The 19,424-nt window shown below is 41.4% G+C and overlaps 2 protein-coding genes across 4 annotated transcripts in view; one reads left to right on the plus strand and one right to left on the minus strand.

The window, feature by feature from the left end:
* RADIL (Rap associating with DIL domain) overlaps positions 1-2,545 on the plus strand; it is a 119,710-nt gene extending 117,165 nt beyond the window's left edge. For both annotated transcript variants that reach the window (XM_069084762.1, XM_069084763.1), the window contains exon 15: positions 1,233-2,545. In XM_069084762.1, coding sequence (XP_068940863.1) covers positions 1,233-1,338 — 106 coding nt within the window. In that variant the 3' untranslated portion in view covers positions 1,339-2,545. The remainder of the gene's footprint in view (positions 1-1,232) is intronic.
* Positions 2,546-2,687: 142 nt separating this feature from the next.
* Positions 2,688-19,424, minus strand: part of AP5Z1 (adaptor related protein complex 5 subunit zeta 1) — a 25,600-nt gene continuing 8,863 nt past the window's right edge. The window contains exons 4-17 of one of the 2 annotated variants that reach the window (XM_069084765.1): positions 16,858-17,002; positions 16,349-16,461; positions 14,795-14,963; positions 14,115-14,255; positions 13,221-13,258; positions 12,968-13,130; positions 10,412-10,590; positions 9,666-9,808; positions 7,456-7,596; positions 6,847-6,958; positions 6,282-6,379; positions 4,529-4,661; positions 4,180-4,394; positions 2,688-3,780 (exon numbers count right to left, since the gene is read on the minus strand). In XM_069084765.1, the coding sequence (XP_068940866.1) occupies positions 3,453-3,780; positions 4,180-4,394; positions 4,529-4,661; positions 6,282-6,379; positions 6,847-6,958; positions 7,456-7,596; positions 9,666-9,808; positions 10,412-10,590; positions 12,968-13,130; positions 13,221-13,258; positions 14,115-14,255; positions 14,795-14,963; positions 16,349-16,461; positions 16,858-17,002 (2,118 nt within the window). In that variant the 3' untranslated portion in view covers positions 2,688-3,452. Of the gene's footprint in view, positions 3,781-4,179; positions 4,395-4,528; positions 4,662-6,281; positions 6,380-6,846; positions 6,959-7,455; positions 7,597-9,665; positions 9,809-10,411; positions 10,591-12,967; positions 13,131-13,220; positions 13,259-14,114; positions 14,259-14,794; positions 14,964-16,348; positions 16,462-16,857; positions 17,003-19,424 lie in introns of both variants that reach the window. The other variant, XM_069084764.1, reaches the window with a different exon arrangement.

A 19,424-nucleotide genomic window follows, 5' to 3' on the forward strand; every position in this document is an offset into this window, starting at 1 on the left:
TGGGAATGAAGGGCCACGTCCTCATTCAAGATTGCATTAGAAAGATGTGTGAATGATCTGATGAGATATTGGAGGAGGAGCTTCAGCAGGAGGTTAGACTGTTGAGCCAAACCAAGGAAAATTGAATTGGGATAAATATTAAATCCTGTTCTTGGGCCTAGAAAATCAATGGCACAGATAAATAATGGGGAAATCTAGCTAGAAGTTAATGTGCAAAAAAATTTTGTTTTTTAGTACTAAAAGATAAGACAAGTTGAATGAATAGGACATGGCAGGCAAAAAACCAGTTTACTGCTGTGCTAAACTGCTTTAGGTGAGGCATAGCACCCAGAAAAAGGCAGGTGATACTCTTGCTGGACCATACATGGACATGTATGATCAGTTCTAACTGTCACGTCGTAGGAGGAAAGTCAGTGAACTAGAACCCATCCAGAAAAGGGTAATGGACTGGAAACTAGGTTACACAGGAGGACTTCTAAATCTGCAAAAGACGAGTGTTGCTTTGCTTGTTTTGTTTGGAGCAGCAGTGAGGGAAAGCTGGGGAGAGGTGGATTTCAGGTTAAAGAATGTTTTAGTTATTCTAGTTACAGTTATCCACAACTGAGACTGAATCATCACTTTGGGTGATTAGAGGGGAGTTCCCATTCAGGGGTGGTTGCACCAGATGATGCGTGAGGTCCCTTATAACCCCAAACTCCTGAGGAGGCAGGGGAGCCCAATACCAGAGTTTTATGCTCTAGCCAACTGTTCCCTGATAGTCTTTGCACTTGTCTTCCAAAAATTTTCCTTTTGCTAATGTCCATTTCCTCTGCTTATCAAAAAGTAGCCTTTTTTTTAAAGGCCTAGACTCTTGCAGAACTTGTCTCATTCATTTTGCACTTATTATACACTCCTTAGATTTTCTTAGTCTTCCCCTTGAAATAGGCCATTTACACTTAAAAGGACAGCAGCCTTCCATATGGAAAGGAAAAAAAAACCCTCTATTAAAAAGCAAGGACAAAAGCAAAAAAACAAGCTAACTTTACTTGGACTTCTGTAATCCTTTGAGGGTGATGATGAGTAAGATGTATGTGGAAAGTAGTATATATACAGTTTTTGGCAAAAATATGCCATTAGTGGGAAAAGCCTCACAAATCTCCCCTTAACTGACTTTTACAGGCTGCCATGCATACCATTCATTTTACCTGTAGCCTCATTTACAACCTAATAGATACTCTGCTGTTCTCTTTCAGTGCTGTGGACTTGATCCGATCTGGGGGAAAGAAGCTACGGTTTCTGGTTGCCAAATCAGACACAGAAGTAACTAAGAAAATCAGCTCAAGCGCCTCTCCTTCCTAGGGCTTTTGTTCCAGAATGTGCCTGACTGTGTCGAGCTGTTGGGCTCTGCTTGATAATATTCCTAGAAGGTGGGAATCCAGCAGGTCATGACAGTCTTCTGTATCTGCTTTTCATGCTGCAAGTGTTTGCTCAATATTACAACCTGTGTTTTATGCAGAAGAAATTATAGTATTAGAAAAGAACAACAGAGTTGATGAAATGGGTGGGTGCTGCTGGCTTTCAGTGTACATTCAGCCTACAAATAAACAGTGGGAACGTCAGATGTGACTCATTTCAGAATTGTAGCATGATCAACTCTTATCCTTCCTGCCTCCTTCCAAGATGTCTGGTCCAGTGCAGAGTGCAGGATGGCGGGTTTAGATTCCCCTTGCCTCAGTGACTTACTGTTGTTGTGTGTGAACTCTGTACAGGCAACAAAATCCCAGTCAGCTTTCAGTTCTTGTTCTGTACATGGTGTGGAAATACTACTCAGCAGCTTCCTAGGTAGTCTTTTCTATGTTCCTTAACTCAAAGACTCTTATTCTGCAGCTGATCCCTGAGAACTTAGAAACTGAGAAACAGAAGAAAACTCCGTGGCCAGCACAGCACACGTGCCTGATTCTTACATAGTGGCTGGCACGCCGCGTGCTTGATTCTTACATAGTGGCATTGTGTCAGCCGGAGATTTATGGAATAGCAAGCATCCTACTAAAGGAAGAATAGGAAGGAAGGTACCAGCCTCCTGTGTATGCAACAGCCACATGTAATAAGTTGGAGCTGTCTACAGACTAGCTACTTCCCATAGTGCTCATTTTCTACAAAGAAAAAAAGTTTGTAATTAAATATTAACATGGCTGTTTTATGATAAGGGTTCCTAACAAAGACGAGCCTTTTAACATATCTAGAATACTTCAGCTGAGATGGTTTGGTGATCCCTGTGCATTTTTCTTATTGGGCTGTCCCTTAGGTGTTAGAACCCTAAGTGCCTTCATAAGACAGTGAGTAGTGCCAGATTCAGCCTGACCCCAAATCAAATATTCTCCTTTTAGGAATCTAGTGTTCTGCTTCTCCAGAAATTTTCAGTCAAAGGTAACAGTGAAGACTTATAGTGGTATTTAGTTTCCAGGTGGCTTATAGAGCAACCATAACAAAGTAACTCAGTTTGGATTGTGAATGAAGCTGGTTAAAACCATGGAGAATGGTTCTTTTTTGGGGCAAGAGAGATGAACTGATGTAGGCAGGGTTTTACAAAGCTTATCTGTGCTAAGGCTAGTGATAATGGGCCAGGCAGCATCCTATGGCTTGTTATTCTACTACAGTCTAACACGTTAGGCTCCCTTCTCCTTGACAGTCATACCAACACAATTAGAGTGAGTGCAGAAAATTATCTCTTTTCCTTTATTCAGATGCTTCATTGAATTCTTGAATCTCAATCTCTCCAAAAGGGGGTATACAATTTTTGTTTATTAAAATCAAATGTTCTATTAATATAAATAGGAGGGGGGAATTCCTGAAATGTCTCCACCAGCAAGAAATTTATTTCTTCATTCTTGTTAATACTGTACATCTTTTTATGTATTTATCTGACAAAGTAACAATACTAAATGGTGCATATTTGTTTAAGAGTATTATATTTAAAGATTTAAGTGGAAAAGTGGATATAATAAAATACCTACTTTAATATGCTTAGAAAATAACTGCAAAGAAAACTGATTTTACTCAGGGAACAAAAGTAAACTGTAATTTCATGTGTCAAAACCAAGCGATAAAAGGCTTCTCTACACTCTCACCAACTGGAGAAGACTACTACATACAGTGCTGAACAGACAACTATAGTCTTGCCCAAGGAGTCTGCTGGGTGTCTCCCTAGACGTGTAAGTAGATCCACAGTCCCTGATTCTATGAAAATCCATCTCCAACCCCAGTGAGAATACAGCACCATTTCAATCATCCAGTCCAAAACTGAGGTCTGTTTAAAACAGCACTGCTCACAATGTAGTCATAATAGGAAAGGGCATAGAAGTAGAACACTTATGGCTTGAGAGGAGAACCATAATGTGTACCTCCTTACATTCACATTTCTGTCACGTCTTCCCATTGGATTTACCTCTTGCCATTAATACTTAGGAACTTAGCTAAATACAAGCCTGGGGCTCTAAGTCTCCCGATGTGCACTGGGTCACACTGGCGTCTCTCCCTGGCAGAAGGCCAGCCTCCTTCTCTACTAGCTGGCTGACCATCCTCAGAGCCAGAGGCAAGGAGGTATTTGTGTCAAGGTGGTAACGTGGGTTAGACACCTCTACAGATGGTGTCAGGACAAACTGAGCCACGCTTGGCATTTTCAGTAAGTTCATCAACTCGGTGGCCCTAGTCAGGATAGTCTCTCTGTCTTCCTTACTATACACAGAGATCATAGCAGGACTCTCAGCAAAGGATCTCACCTTGGACAGGAACAAGAAAACCCTGAAAAAAATAAAGAGATTACAGAATTATAGTATAAGAACCGAAAGGGGCTTTTAAACTCATTGTAAAACCCTTTCATTCAGGCCAAGAAAGATTGTGCCTAATATCATGCAATGAATTAATGGGGGAGTCTGGGTTAAACTCTCCTTATTTCCCAACAGCCTCTGTTTTAGGGTCCAGTCTAAGGAGATGCACCTTGCTTGCGAAAGCAGATTTGGTTCAGAGAAACTGAATAAACAACTAAGTTATTCATGGCACTCTGGAGGTCATCAAGGCACAGAGCAGATAGGATCTAAGACATAATTTTGGTGAAGGAACAGTTAACTTTAGCTTCTTTACCATACAAACCATTTCCCAAAAAACCTTAACATTTCTTCTTCCCACTTTCTAATGATGTACCTAGGAATCAAATCTTGGCTCCGAGAGACTAGTTTGGTCAACGTGGTCATGAGAACTGTGATTACTCGTGGACAGCACTTGGGAAGTATAGCAGAAGGGCGAAACTGGGTAATTTCAAACAGCAAGGCCTCCAAGGCTTCAAAGAATTTGTTGATCAGCTCGACAGTGCACCGTCTGTCATAGAGCACAGACAGGTATTCTCCAATTGCCCAGACCTTTAACCAAACACAGAAAGCCATTATGAGTAACCTTGGTTCTAAGACACCCTGTCCACATGGGCTATATTTTCTCAAAATACCCCAGAATGCTATCTGGCAAATACAGTGATAAAGCAAAGCATGTTATTTACCACATTGGTGAATATGTTCTCCTTGCTGTGAATATTGCTGATGGTCCCTGTGAACTCCAGGAGTTCCTTAGACAGCTCAACTACAAGAGAAGGATGTAGTTTACACAAGACCAGAAGCTGGGAACTCATTACTCTGTCAGGGAAGAGGTGGTTACACAATCAATAGACATCTATTCAGGTTAATATCATGCTCCATAAAATAGGCTCTAGGCAAAGAACATTTGCCATGGACCAATAGGTAATTTTCCATGATAATATATTATGTATGATACATGTTATAATTCTGTGTAATACAATGTACTATCATATAACCACCCACCTGTGGTGGTTTTTCCCCTATTACTTTCTGTCCTGCCTTCGCGACTAAAGAAAATATACCTGGTTTTATATGATGAATTTTTTAAAAAATGAAAGTAGAAAAGGCAAGGGGCAGCCAGGTGGCTCAGCGAGTAAGAGCCCCGGCTCCAGTGCTGGGATGTCCTGGATCAAATTCGGACTCAGATACTCAGCACCACACCCAGAAATAACTGGCCATATAACCTTGAGCAAGTTACTTAACCCCTATTGCTTTAAAAAAAAAAAAAAGAAAGTAGAAAAGGCAATACTCAAGTTCTATGGTTATGTATTCCTCCCCCTCCCCCCCCCAGCTTAATCCATGAATATGTGAAGGTGCAAAACAAGAACGAACAAAGGAATTTTCTAGATTTGCGAGGGAGAAGGTGGGAATGAAGTGGGCTACTCAGACTCTGGGAAGGTTGATTCAAAATCCAAAACATGGTTACAAACTAGATCCTTAGGACCTCTGGGTCATTTTGCACATTATTCTCCAATAGCCTGTTAAGAGAGGGGGTCTTTCTTACAGAATTTCTGAATTATAACTAGTCATCCCAGTTGCATATTAAACATAAAATAACTGACAGTTCTTTCTCTCAGACACCAGTCTGCTTCTGCAGAAACAAGAGTAACGTTTACTGAGACTGCAGTGATGGAAGTGTCTCATGTGATGTGAGGCCACGTCCATCTTGGCTTTCTAGATCAAGCTATTGTTCAATACGTGAATGGGCTGTGCTTCGTGAAAAATTCTAAAATTTGCCTTTCTACTGCAGTATCCTGATACCAGACTCAGTATGAAGAAAAAGGCACAGACATGAATTATCATGGTATATGTGAAAAGGACTATGAGATCAACTGATAGAAACAGGTTTTTGCCAGAGAATACTAAGATATAAAATTAGGCAAGATCCAGAATGCCAGCACAAAAAAGTTTAGACTTGCTCTTTAAGGCAAGAAATTACTGTGGTTTCCTGCAAAGAGGATATAACAATGATTTTAATTCCAGAACTGGTATGAAGTAAAGAAAGAGAAATTGGGCTATTGCCAGGGCATGAAAGAAAAAGTCCTTTAGTTTTCAGTTGCTGGAATGGTGACCGAAGGGGAGACAAACCCAAGAAAAAAGGCGATGAAGGTGAAGGCTTGAAGGAATTGGTGGTGTTAACATTCGAAACTTGCTTGCCTAGAAAATGGGAATAATGGAAGTACCATTAATAGGAATGGAGAAGTTGAGAATGGATAGATGAGGGGTTTGAGATACTAATCCAAGTGGAGTAGGAAGCAATGTGAAATCAGAACTACACAGAAACATCTAGGAAAGAGGGATAGCTGAACTCTCTGGAAGGAATAAGCTCTGCAAATGCAAAAAGGTCAAGGACAGAATGCCAAAGAAGGTGGCAAGGAGACAAAAGGAGACACCTACCTGTGGATAGCAGCTTTAAATTGTGGAACATCAAAAAGCAAATCGCTTCTTTCCAACAGTAGCACTACCAGCTGGTTTATCAGTGTCCTATCTGCAAACTGAAGTTAAATATTGCCACAATGAACACCTGCAAACAACTAAACAAGGTACGTGACACAGTCCCTGTCCTGTAGTAACTTATAAAAACCAACCCATACTTAAAATGTCTGCTTCATCCTTTGATTCCTCTACAATATGGAGGGGGAAACTGGGATGCTAACTGCAAAGAAAGGAAAGGCAGTTCCTGCCTCCCAAAAGATTACCATCTAATAAATCAGATTTATTAGAGAATCAGACAAGCATACAAAAACTGCACTGCAAAGTTATGTGTGGGAAACCAGCGAGCCCAATTTGCTGAGACTACAGCACGGAGGAGCAGGCAGACTAAAACTGCATTGTGAAGGGTCCTGAATGCCAGGAGAAGAAATCCAGATTCCTTAGTAATAAGAAGCCACTGAAAGTTTCTAAGAAGGAAAGTTAATATGGCTGCCATAGGAGTGAAGAGAAAAACTGAGAAGAGACTTACCTCAGTCACCACCGCAAAGAAAAGCTGTATTAAAACAGGGACAGCCTCTGCACACTGCACAACTCGCGAACAACTGGCCATGGGCTTCAGTAGCTGATGGAGTGGAGTCAACCTGTGAACAGTAATCAATATCAGACCTGCAATAATGGGTGAGTCAGAATTCAACACTAGCTCCATGCCAAACCAGTGTTCCCCACAGACTTGCACTTACATCTTTTAGGAAATGTATATTCACAAGAATTAAAAGGGGCTGATGGTCTAATTTGGGGATTATCCAGGTAAGCTCAAAGGAAAAAAGTGAATTCTGCTGCTTATATAGGAGGTTAGTTTAAAACATTTTTAGATCATCTTGATTTTTTTTTTCTCATTACCATAGAAAACAGACATTTCAGTCAACTTTCACTAGGGAAACCTTCCTTGACACCCCACAATAAATGTGTCTCCTTAGATATTAGTCCTGCAGCCCTGATAAAATTTTCTTTTGCACTGATTTTCCTAAACCTCATGTGTCCCAGCCTTTTTGACACAGCAAGTGAGAAAGGCCCTACCATCGTTGCAATCCCTAAGAATGTTCTCACCACTGTAAATGAGCCAGATAGCCAGTCTTACCCCTTGATAATCCCCCTGGCTTTTGTGCGCAGCAGGTACTGAAAGAGAGCCTGGTAGTGAGGATCTCGGAAGCCGTCCAAGCAGCTGCTGGGCTTTAGGGTAGGATCCCAGAGAGGCTTCTCAGCTGTAGGAGATGATGACCTAATCACCAAAACACCCAAATCCCAGAGAAGAGGATGAAGACTGATGTTATGACTTCTTCACTTGCCTGAATTTGGGGGAGTCATTACTGGAACTGTTTTAAAAGGATCTCTCTTGGAGACTTCACTCTCTATGGTTGGAGGATCACATCATTCATTCTCACTGCAACTCCCTACTCATTACCTGCTCTGGCCTTATAGTCCTCTCTTTATAGTCTTCATGCAATAGTTAAAACCAGATTGACTTTATCTGTCTTCTGCCCTCAAATTCCTTGCCTACTTGTAGTTCTATTATTATTACTCATTCCTTTCCATGTCCTGACCCTAGATAACCCCCCACCCTCCTCCTTTCCTACTCAAAAGCTGCCAGGCCCCTAGAGGCACAACACAACAGTGCTGACTAGATACTCTGCAGAGCTATTTTATACGATTCCAACTGAGCCCTCGCTGCTACAGGGCAATCCTTTTATTAGGACCCTGGTGTGTCTATTCCAAATCTTCTCTCCTTGAGCCTCCTACACCACCATTTCCCCAATCCTCTCGTGTTTTACTAAGAAAAACGAAGTGATTCATCATGAGACCCTCCCCAGTTCTATGCCTCCTACCTTTTAACATCCGCTCTGCTTTTGCTTTCTCATCTTGGAGGAAGAGAATAAGGGAATACGCATTTATACGGTGCCTACAATGTGCCAGACACTTTACGAATGTTATCTCATCCTCACAACAGTCTGCTAGGCAGGTGCTGTTACCATCCCCATTTTACAGCTGAGTAGTGTGTGAGGTCGAATTCACACCCAGGTCTTCCTGACCCCAGGCCCAGCATTCCACCCACTGAGCCCACTGGCTGCCTCTACCTGGAAAATCTCACTCACTTTTCAACTCTGCGGTGTGGTTTCTGACCTCATCAACAATGGAAACAGGTCTCTTCAAAGCTACCAGTGATGGCAGGATGATAGGGCTAGACCTAGAACTAGTGCAAGCTTCTCATTTTATAGATGAGGAAACTGAGAAGCAGACAGGGTCAATGACCTGCCCCAAGTCACACAGGAGGCATGGGGCGGTGAGATCTGAATTCAGAATGTCTGAGGGCTCATCCCGTTGCATGACGCCACCGCTCTGCAAACCCCAACAACTCTTGACTGGTTCTTACGGCCTTCCGGACCTCACCAGCCGTTTGGTTACTCTCTCCTCCCACCTTTGCTGAACTATCACCTGCGTCCCACCACCTTCTTTGCAGAAGTGCATGTGCTCTGGGCCTCCATCACAAGATATTTCATTGACTCTCAAATCTATATGTCTACCCCTCATTTCTCTCCTGAGCACTAGCTCCATATCAGTAGCCCCTCACTGTGAAGATCTCTAATGACCCATTTACATAGGACTGAAAGTCTTACAAAGGACCTCATGTTATCTCATTTGATTCTCACAGCAATCATCATCCTCATTTTACAGAGAAGACAGGTTGAGAGGTTAAGGGACTTATCCAAGGTCACACAGCTAAGTGTCTTGAGTCCCCATGTGCACTCGGGGTTCATTCCCCACCCCCCATGGCTCTCTGAGAGCAGAGACTGCTTTGTTTTTGTCTGTATCCTCAGCATAATGCCTCACACATAGTATATGCTTACTAAATATTGCAGCTTGTTGAATTAAGAGGTGATACAGCACTATCAATTTAATGAGTGGCTTGCATGCAGGGGCTACTGAACAGCAAATCTGCCTTCAGTCAACCCAACTGTCACAATTCCTGTGCCCCGTATTTGCTGAGGCAGCAGCAGGTGATTCTAACCAACTGTTCTGCGTAAGTGGCTAAAATGCTAGTCCCTAAAGCAGCAACAATCTCACCTGCCCCAGCAGTAATAATCCACAAAAACAAAGCAGAAGAAAAAGTCCAACTTCATTGAAAGAAACCCAAAGCCCAAGCTTTATAAGGCAGCAACAGCAAGGGAGGCTAGTCCAACCTAAAAGTCCTCTAGCTGTCATCAGATCATTTTTCTGGGTCGTTCTTACTGTGGGTAAAGTAAAGACAGTGGAAATTTCACCTGAAACAAGGAAGCAGAGATCTGGACTCACCTAAGATACAGGTCTAGGGCAGCAGTCAAGCATGGCAAGTCGAGGAGGCCATGGAGCATCTCAATGGCTGTACTGGCATCAATGAAAACAGGAAGAATATCCACAAATTCGGAGATCAGAGATGCACTGTTCCATGCCAGGAACTAGGAGAAGAGAACAAGACTGGCTGGGATTTTTAGCATGTGATGAACATTCACAGTTCTAGTCTCATCCAGAAAATGAAATCATTAGGACTTATAAATATGGTGGTAGTCTGGCATACCACTGACTGACTGGATGACTTCAGTAAGTCACTCAACCACTCCAGCTATAGCTAAAAAATGGGCCTCCATTCATTGCCACTAAGGTGGAAAAAATCTTAGTGAAAATACATATGAGCTAAGTGGGTACAAAAAGGTTATACAGGTATACTTCTCTAAAACACAGAAGAATTATGCACACAGTTTATATTTTAAATACATTAAGGAAGTTTTCTATTCAAATTATTCATTCTGCAGAATGAATCATCTCTCAACTTAGACATGGACTCTGGATAAGAATGATTTAAAACAGGGTCCTGGTCACCCAAGTTTATAAACATACATTCAGAATACTTACCTACTTCGAAACTATAACCATCACACATGTCACCTATAAAAGCTCATTTAGGATAATAGTGGAACTTACACATTTGGTTTAGCCCCCAAATCTTCCTGTTCTTTGTAGGTCCTGGCTCAACAAAGGGGGATCAGAACACATCAGCATACCTTGAAGAGGTTTGGGAAGCTTAACTTGAAGATGCTGAGGTTTCCATTGAAAAAGTGGATGTTTTCCCTGCAGAACTGGATGAACTCAAAGGCCAGCACTGAGTTGTGGAATAACTCTGAAGGGATATTGGTAAACAAATGCTGATAAGCTGCTTCTGAATCAACTGCTGCTGCTTCACCTGGGAGAACACATCAGAGCAAGTGGTGATTCCGGGCACGTCGCCCTCTCATGGCTGCTTATCAGCTATTACCCTCTGACAATCATTTCACTTTTCTGGGCCTCAGTCTGTGCCTCTGTATTGGAATGAGTGGGCTGGGCTGAGCAGTGTTCTAAGGCTCCTTCCAGCTCTAACATCTAGTTTACAATTCTCTATGTACTGTCTAGGGACGATCCTGATGAACCCCAGTTACAAAACGGTTACATCTTGATTGCCTTAGCTTGTGGAAGACTGGCCAGTGTGGTAGGAAAGAAGTACATACATGAGAGGGTTACAGAAAAAAGCAGCGCCACTGTAATATCTCTGAAATTAAGAAGGTCCAATATTACACGCAAGGACAACTTTTCATTTTAAACTTAATAAAGAGGCAAGAAGGGTATTTTCTGTTTTTCTAAGGGAACTGAAGTATCTGAAAATTCTGGAAATCATTCTTCACTCTGGCAACATCAGCATTTTCAAATCCACTGTACTTAAAACAGGAGATGTCACTATATATTGATCTGCTATATGCAGCTGGTGAGAGCTGAATATGTTAAATGTTCCCTGTTCTTCACAGTAAAGGGGCTTCTGGCCCAGTAGGCAGTAGGATGTTCATTTTGGTGGTTGTTTTCTCTAGGCCTCAGTTTCCTCATCTGTAAAATGAGGAAATTAGAATGATCTCTCTGGTCCCTTCTAATTCTAACTCTAAAATTCTAAAAACAGAATACACCTTAGATAGAACACAGCCTCAAAGCCACAGAGATGGCGTGGTGCAGTCAGTTTGGCCTTTTTACCAGCCCACATCCTGTCTCTATAATTCTGTAGTAGTGGGGCAGCTAGATGGCACAGCAAATAGAGCACCAGTACTGGAGTCAAGAGGACCTGAGTTCAAATGTGGCCTCAGACACTTACTAGCTGTGTGACCTTGGGCAAGTCACTTAACCCCATTGCCCTGCCTTCCCCCTCCAAAAAAAAAAAAAAAAGACAATTTTGTAGTAGTCATTTCCCATGCCTGAAATGTATCCTCACTTCTACCTCCCAGAATTCCTAGTCTCCTTCAAGGCTTATCTCCTGATCATCTCATGAGGCCTTTCCTGGCCTCCCCTCCCCATGTACCACCCCACCAGCTACTGCTAGTACTTTCTTTTCTCAAAAATCATCCTGTACCTGTTTTGTATTTACCTATGTAAGTACTTATTCTCTGCTCAAATAGAATATAAACTCTTGGGTGGCAAGGACTGTTTACATTTTTTCTTTGTACCCCCATCACCTGGCATATAGTAAATGCTTAATAAATGTCTAATACTAAAGGACAGAGTGAGTCAGTCCTATGGATAGGATAAGAATACAAGTCAAGGTTTGTTCCCACCACATTTTTTGGGAAATTAAGGTCTCTACAGGATTGTTTCAGTGCCCTGAGCCTTATCAATCTCAAGATAAGAGAAGCAGCTGAAGTAATCAAGAAGATAAGGACTCTAACAGTTTAAAGAAATGGGGCCAAGGCAGATGAGAGGGTTCAACAATCTGAGCCTACACTAAGACTGACCAATGTGATCAAGGAAAGGATTCAGAATGCACCATTCTAAAAGAATGTTTAATATAGATTTGAAAAATTCCATTCCTATAAAAACATTTTCTTCATTGCTGGTTGATTCTTGTCTCAACCTATTATTTTAGGCTGTTCTAAGGATGCATTTTTTATCTTACTATAACGGCAATTCACAACGTGTAATACACAATGGCAATTTTTCTTCATGCCTACTTCAAAGGACAATATGAAGCTCTGAAAAGCCATGGGTTAGCCCTCCTGAACAAAGCTCTACACAATTAGATAAAAAAGAAGAGCTAGGTGGCATAGGTGGCATAGCGAATAGAGCACCGACCCTGAAGTCAGGAGGACCTGAGTTCAAATCAGGCCTCAGACACTTAACATATATTAGCTGTAGGGGCAGCCAGGTAGCACAGCAGTAAGAGCACCGGCTCCAGTGTCAGGATGACCTGGAGATCGAATCCCGGGCTCAGACACTCAGCACCACACCCAGAAATAATAACTGGCCGTGTAACCTTGAGCAAATTACTTAACCCCGATTGCTTAGGGGCGGCCAGGTGGCTCAGCGAGTAAGAGCACCGGCTCCAGTGTTGGGATGACCTGGATCAAATCCGGGCTCAGATACTCAGCACCACATCCAGAAATAATAACTGGCCGTGTAACCTTGAGCAAATTACTTAACCCCGATTGCTTTAAAAAAAAAAGAAAAAAACAACAATTATTAGCTGTGTAACCTTGGGCAAGTTGCTTAACCCCAACTACCCTGCCTTCCCCCTCCAAAAAGCAAAAAATAAAAGCAAAATATCTCACTGTGATTCAGGAAGAACTGGGCAACTGGTAACAGTGCTCGAACGTAAGCCAGGTCTCCACAAAGCCGCCCATGTAAGGTCTTTAGACAAGAGAGAGTCCGGTAGATGAGGGAGGAATCCTGCCTACAGAGTAGATCCAATATAATTACAGCTTCAACCAGACACTGCATAAAAACAGAGGACTCTCATTAGAGCAGAACAAGCATGACTTTAGTCTCCCCTCCCTGACCCTACCCACCTTTAAGGATACTTACAGCTTTTTGCAACTCACAGTCTGGTTTCTTCAGGGCTCCTGATTGAAAGGAACAAATTAAGCTCATTTACTTCCTCTAAATCGTTCATGGAAAATGAGAGCATTAACTGTTCAATGAATGGAGACTCTCAGCTCTTGGTATGCTAAATGATTAAAATATAAAAATTCATCCTAAATTTTTTAAACCTTCTAATACATAGCCTCTTATAGAAGCTGTAAGTTGAAAGACATGTGGTAAAGACAGGAAATTATGGAGTCTGGGGACAATGACAACTCTTGTGCCACACTTCACATAAGTGGTTTCCTAGAAAGAATCAGGAGTAGGACTCAAGGGAAGATAGGAAACAAAATCCATTAACCACAGTTATGGGGACTCTCTTTGTCCCTTGGGATTATTAATTTATTTTCTCTAAAAAAACAAAACCAAACCTCTGCAGTGCACTGTCATCAATAAGTAGAGTTCCTCTCCTATCCCCGTCTACTTGTTAAAAAGGAACACACATGTCCATCTAAATGTAAAGAGTGTATCTCCCTGAAGATGTTTCTATATCCTTGCTTTAGAGGCTTCTGAAATACTAGGCATCTTAAGAACACTGGTTATGTTTCTTTTCAGTACAGTGTTCTTTATGGGCCCCACATGTAACAGAATCATTATAGCTACAAGGTGATAAGATATCCTTTGACCAGCTTTAATGACATATCCATCACTAAAATAATTTGCTTCCCCTAATACCTGACTTGTGGAGAATCATCAGATTTAAAATCCAGTCCAAAAGTATGACCCCTAGGAAGCTCTCCATGGACAAAGTTCCAAGTTCCAAAGAGGTTATAAACTTTAATGTTTCATTAGGGAAGACTGTCTGAAAACATGAAAACCAGAGAAAACACAACTCACTCCGATTACTCTGCTCAATGAGTCTCTGGCAGTACTCAAAGGCATTCTCTCGAAGGCGCTCCTTTGGGGGAAGTAGGCGACTAGAGGTAGAGGTAGCAGAGACCATAGACATAATAGAACCCTCTAGCTCTGATTTATCTTCTGCTGGGAAGAAAAGAACACAGATGCCTCAGTATTAGTGACAGATTCCACTCATATCCTCAGCCAGGGAAATAACAAACTACAAACATAAAGAGGTAACACATGGAAACTAATGAGGCAAAAAGAAAAATAAGATCTATCAAGTTTTCAAAAGACTTCAGTGACTGTCACAATCACCAAACACAAAAAGAAGCCACCTTTGTGTCTCCTCCTCTGACCATACGACATTTCTGACATTCTTCATGAAGCCTTGGCCCAATAGCAGGGTTCAAGTTTTATCCCAAACTTGAACCACTGGATCCAAAGGCTGGTGCTACATACTACAGAGTACAAAACATCTTCAACCAGTGTCGCTTCATTAAGGCCAGTACTGCAAACTGCGGATACCCTCCAGTCCCAAACAAATGCTATTTTACTCATCTTTTGGGAGAAGCTACCAAATGTTAACCACATGAGAGATCATCAATGATGCAAATTTTCTTTCTTTTAAAGTCTGATATCAATAGCAGGCCTCTGCTGAGGACTCCCAAGGCCAGTACCTGAATCTGGACTATCTGTTCCATCATTCCCACTATATAGCAGCCATTTACGCAACATAGAGAAGGCCTGCACATTCAACCACTGATCTTCCGTGTAGTGCTGGCCTACTGAAAGTACAGTGAAGAAGTCTGTGGCGACTGTACCATCTACCTCAGTGACAGGGCCAGGCTGTAGGACACAAAGAAAAGAGAGAGGAAGTCACAAAATCTGCCAAGTGGCATTCCTGGTTAGGCGGTCAATGTGAGGAGCAAAGAGTTCAGCTAAGAGAAACTCAAGTAGCATCTGAACGATTACATGCTAACAGACATAAAGATGTCTGAGGATGCATAACCCTAGAGCAACACGAAAGCAAGAATGGGAGTAACAAACAATCTTCAGTTGTGCAAGGAAGAAATTTTGTTTCTATCTTTTTCCTCATTCTTATTGTTAATGCAGACTCATTGGTTATCCATCTTCTAGGTAAGGATAAGAAAAACAATATTTATGAACTGCCTTCCAACTAGAATAATTATGATAGCGGGTATTGGCCTTTAGGTCCAGAGCCAAAAAAAAAATCGTGTCATTAGTAGAAATTTAAAATACAATCCAGGATTTCAGATGCCAAGATGGTGGAATAAGGTGGGAACCCTCTGAGGCCCTGACAAATTCCCCTCCAAACAAACAGGAAAGCATATCAGAATTGGCCTAGGCGCAAGGAAGCAGCTTACCAGTCCAGCTAGAAAGGTCCAGTCACCAGAAAGACTGTTAGCACAGCAACCCAACAGCAGCAAGGCCCCATCCCTAGAGTAGGCCAGCAGCTAAACCCCACACCCAGGGGAGGCCAACACAGAGATTCTCCCCACCCCACACAAGTATTAGGCAGAAGGGAAGCCCAAGTACTAAAGTCCAGTGAAAGCCAGCAGTAAAATCCTGAGCCATAGCACAAGAAGTTTGGGACAGTGCAGGACCAGAACCACACTCTCATGTACACAGAAACAGCAATATTGTTTGGTGAAGAATTATGAATGACTTAGCTATTCTCAGCAATACAATGATCTAAGACAGTCCTAAAGGACTAATGATGAAGCATACTATCCACCTCCAGAAAAAGAAGTGATAACTGATTAAACACAGACTGAAGCATGCTATGTTTCACTTTCTTTTATTTGAATCTTCTTGTACAAAATGACTAATATTGATACATTTTACATAACTGCACATGTATAAACTATATTTGACTGCTTACCATCCCAGGGAAGAGGGAGAGGAAGGAGAGAATTTGGAACTCGAAACTGTAAATTAAAAAAAAACCTACAATCCAGAGTTGTAATGAGCATTTTATTCCTCTAGGCTACTGAGGCCCAGTGATAGTAGATACATCAACTCTAGAACATTGGAAAAAGAAGATGGAGCAGTATAATCTCTATCAGTTTAAAAAGCTAAAAATTTTAATTTAATAAAATTAAGCTATCCTAGGCACCCCAGGCTCAGGGCCTCACGAAGGGACACAAGAGAATGGTTCCCATGGTTATTCGATGATCAGACATCTTGACTCTGAAAGCACCATGACCTACCTGTCTTGCCCAGGGATTGGAGAAGAAGCCTCCGGATGTCTGTGCAACTCCCTGCTGGATACTTGCATAACGAAGCCAATCAATTAGCCTTTTGTTGAGGAAATTTATCTGGTCTACCAGGGTTGAGGGCGGAGGAAAGAAAAATAGAGGAAATCTATCAGTTACATAAAAATTTCATCCTAAACAGAGATTTATGAGATAAACCAAAACCTGTTAAAACTGTTCTCAGAAGAAAAACAACTATTTCAATCATATTATAATCAACCTTTTCTGAATTTTCACACCCTTCCCTTAAAATCACACAAGATGAAAAAGACTGTAAATACAGTCTTCTAATACATTCACCACAATGTACATTCTTTGGTGCTCTGTATGCATATTTGATAACTCAGACTTTTCTTTAAAAGCGTTCAAAACACATAACAGCTTTCCTCTCTTTTATGCTACGGTAACTAGCACCAAAAAATTATTGAAGGAAAAGCATCACCACACAGAGAGCCCATTTTTACCTTCCTTGAGGACTTTTGGTGAGAGCGTAATGACCTTTGACAAGACAGGCAGGAGGTATCTTAAGCTCTGTCCCTCAGGCTGTCGACCTTCAAGGACTTTCATAACTCGAAGCCCCACATCTCTGACCTCATCCCTTTTATTGCCCTTCAAATCAAACACAGATTAAAAGAAAATGCATTTCCCTGTCCTCATGGCTTCAAACGACTGCTACACCTTCCTGTCTGTTCACAAAACTGCTTGGGTCATCATGACAAACATATGTCCCTCAAGATCTTCTCTGTTGGGACTGCAGTATCACAAGAAAAAGGGCCACTGGGAGCCAAGGACAGCAATCAGCACACATGAGAACCAGCAGGCCACAGGGGTCACTTCCTGTAGAACAATCACAACAGTCTCGGCTGCAAAGGACAAGTAGGAAAGAGGAAGGTCATATCCCATTCTACCAAAGAGTCAATCTCACTTTTTTATAGGACAGCTACTCCAAAGACAAAGCTGCAGTCTGAAAAGAAATACATTAGTAATTTGGTGCTATCTGGCATTTGAAGGCAACTGTAATTCTAGGTGGGAAGTAAATCACTTGTGGTAATTTTGGTGTCCCAATGGCATGAGATAGGAGTCTATCTTTGATAGGCACCAAGGATACCAATAACAGAAGAAAATCAGTGGTTTAAAGGAGTAATTCCAAAGAATAGCCTAGGATAAGGTACTGTAAATGCTACATATTTGGGGTCAAATAACTTTAAGATGGGATTTAAGATACTGTCCATTTTTAGATTCAGTTAAAAAATAAGGATCAAAGTTGAAATCATATTGAATGGCTAGATAAAGTGTGACCTTCAGCTTCATGAGAAGACATGCCAAATGCTTTAAAAGTTAATACCAGAAGGATCAAATAACTTTCCCCTATACCAATGCTTTGGGAATCCTTCTCTAAAGCAAAAAGCCAACAAAAATCTGTAAAGTGGCATTCCAGAGCATCCACTTTGGCAACCTATGTCACTTCCTGTGCCCTGTCTATAAAAGCTTTTAATCCATACAAAATGTCTGAAATTCAAAGATCTGATAAGGCTATGGTGAAGGACACAGAAATATAAGTCTACTGCTTATGAACTAAAGAAAAGGAAAAAATGGATGAAGAGTAATGAAATCCATCCTCCCATCATGTACAATACACTTCAGAAGCATTACCTTCTTATTTCTTTTAGCTATCAAATATAAAAAGTTCTAAATAGGCTTTAGAAAAAAAAGACTTTTAGAAAAGAATTACTAATACTGAATGAAGATAAACTGCCTGCCTTTTTGCCAGGCTAATTTTAGTCTTGGTAATATGAAAAGAGCTTGATGAATTGTAAAAGAGGAACCTATATGAAAGCATAATAAATCTAAATTAACAGAGACTAAATGCAAAGCTCTACTGAGGTAACAGAAAGTTAAAAAACAGGGGCAGCTAGGGGTTCAGTGAGTAGATTACCAGCCCTGGAGTCAGGAGGAGCTGAGTTCAAATCCAACCTCAGACACTTACCGTGTTTCCCCAATAATAAGACACTGTCTTATTAATTTTTTTGGACAGAAAAACACCAGAGGGCTTATTTTCAGGGGAGGGCTTATTTTAATGAACATTGACAGCAATTTTAATAAACAGGTAAATGTGAACAAAAAAATGTACCTTTATTCAATAAGCAAATCACTGGGGAAGAACAGGATGACGCGCTCACTGCTGCAGTTCTGATTGGATGCAGCTCGGAGCGCGGCATGCGTTTCACTGGGGGGGAGAGGGGGGAAGGTGCATACAGAGGGTACCGTAATGTAGCGTGTAGCACAGGGGATCACCTTCACTACAGTAGCAATCTCAATAGGGCTTATTTTCGGGGGATGGCTTATTTTAGAGGAATCTTACACAGTAAGGGGAGGGCTTATTTTTGGGATAGGTCTTATTATCGGGGAAACACGGTAACACCCCCCCCCCCAAAAAAAAACTAGCCTTGTGACCTTGGGCAAGTCACTTAACCCCAAATGCCCTCCCCAAAAATGCAACAAAAAAATTTTTTTTAAAACAAAGTTAACCAGAATGTCATAGTTTTGAGGGAGTTTTTGGTTTTTTTTTTTTTTTAATTACTGGAATATACTCTTTTTTAAAAAAATGAAATGGCTTTAAAACCTGAAAAAGCAAATAACAGAGTATCAGTAAGGTACTCTACTGCATGCTGTTGGATACACACATTTGTAGCTAACCACAGCTCAAACCTAGTACCATTCCAACTATATAATCTTCTCACGACTCTTCAGGGTTAGTATGCCAAGTGATTGTGAGTTTGCTTAAGAAGAAGAAGACTGACTAGTCCACACAGCTCAAAAGAGAATTTATTATGGAAAGTGAGTCCCAAATGGTGTCTGAAATCACTTTCCCACTGGGGAGCTACAACTCCAGTTTCCCTGAGGAGAGTCAATTTCAGTCTTCCTCGGTCAGTACTAACCTCTGGCGCCACCTGCTGTAAAAATAGTTTTCTGCTTCTAAGTAGGTGTGTGAAGAATATCCAAAACAAAGTCCCTAAAGAGCCTAAGGGAT

The sequence above is a fragment of the Petaurus breviceps genome, unplaced genomic scaffold (genome assembly GCF_028583685.1).
Source record: "Petaurus breviceps papuanus isolate PSGF00001 unplaced genomic scaffold, PetGlider_PUasm1.0 175, whole genome shotgun sequence".
Lineage (NCBI taxonomy): Eukaryota > Metazoa > Chordata > Mammalia > Diprotodontia > Petauridae > Petaurus > Petaurus breviceps.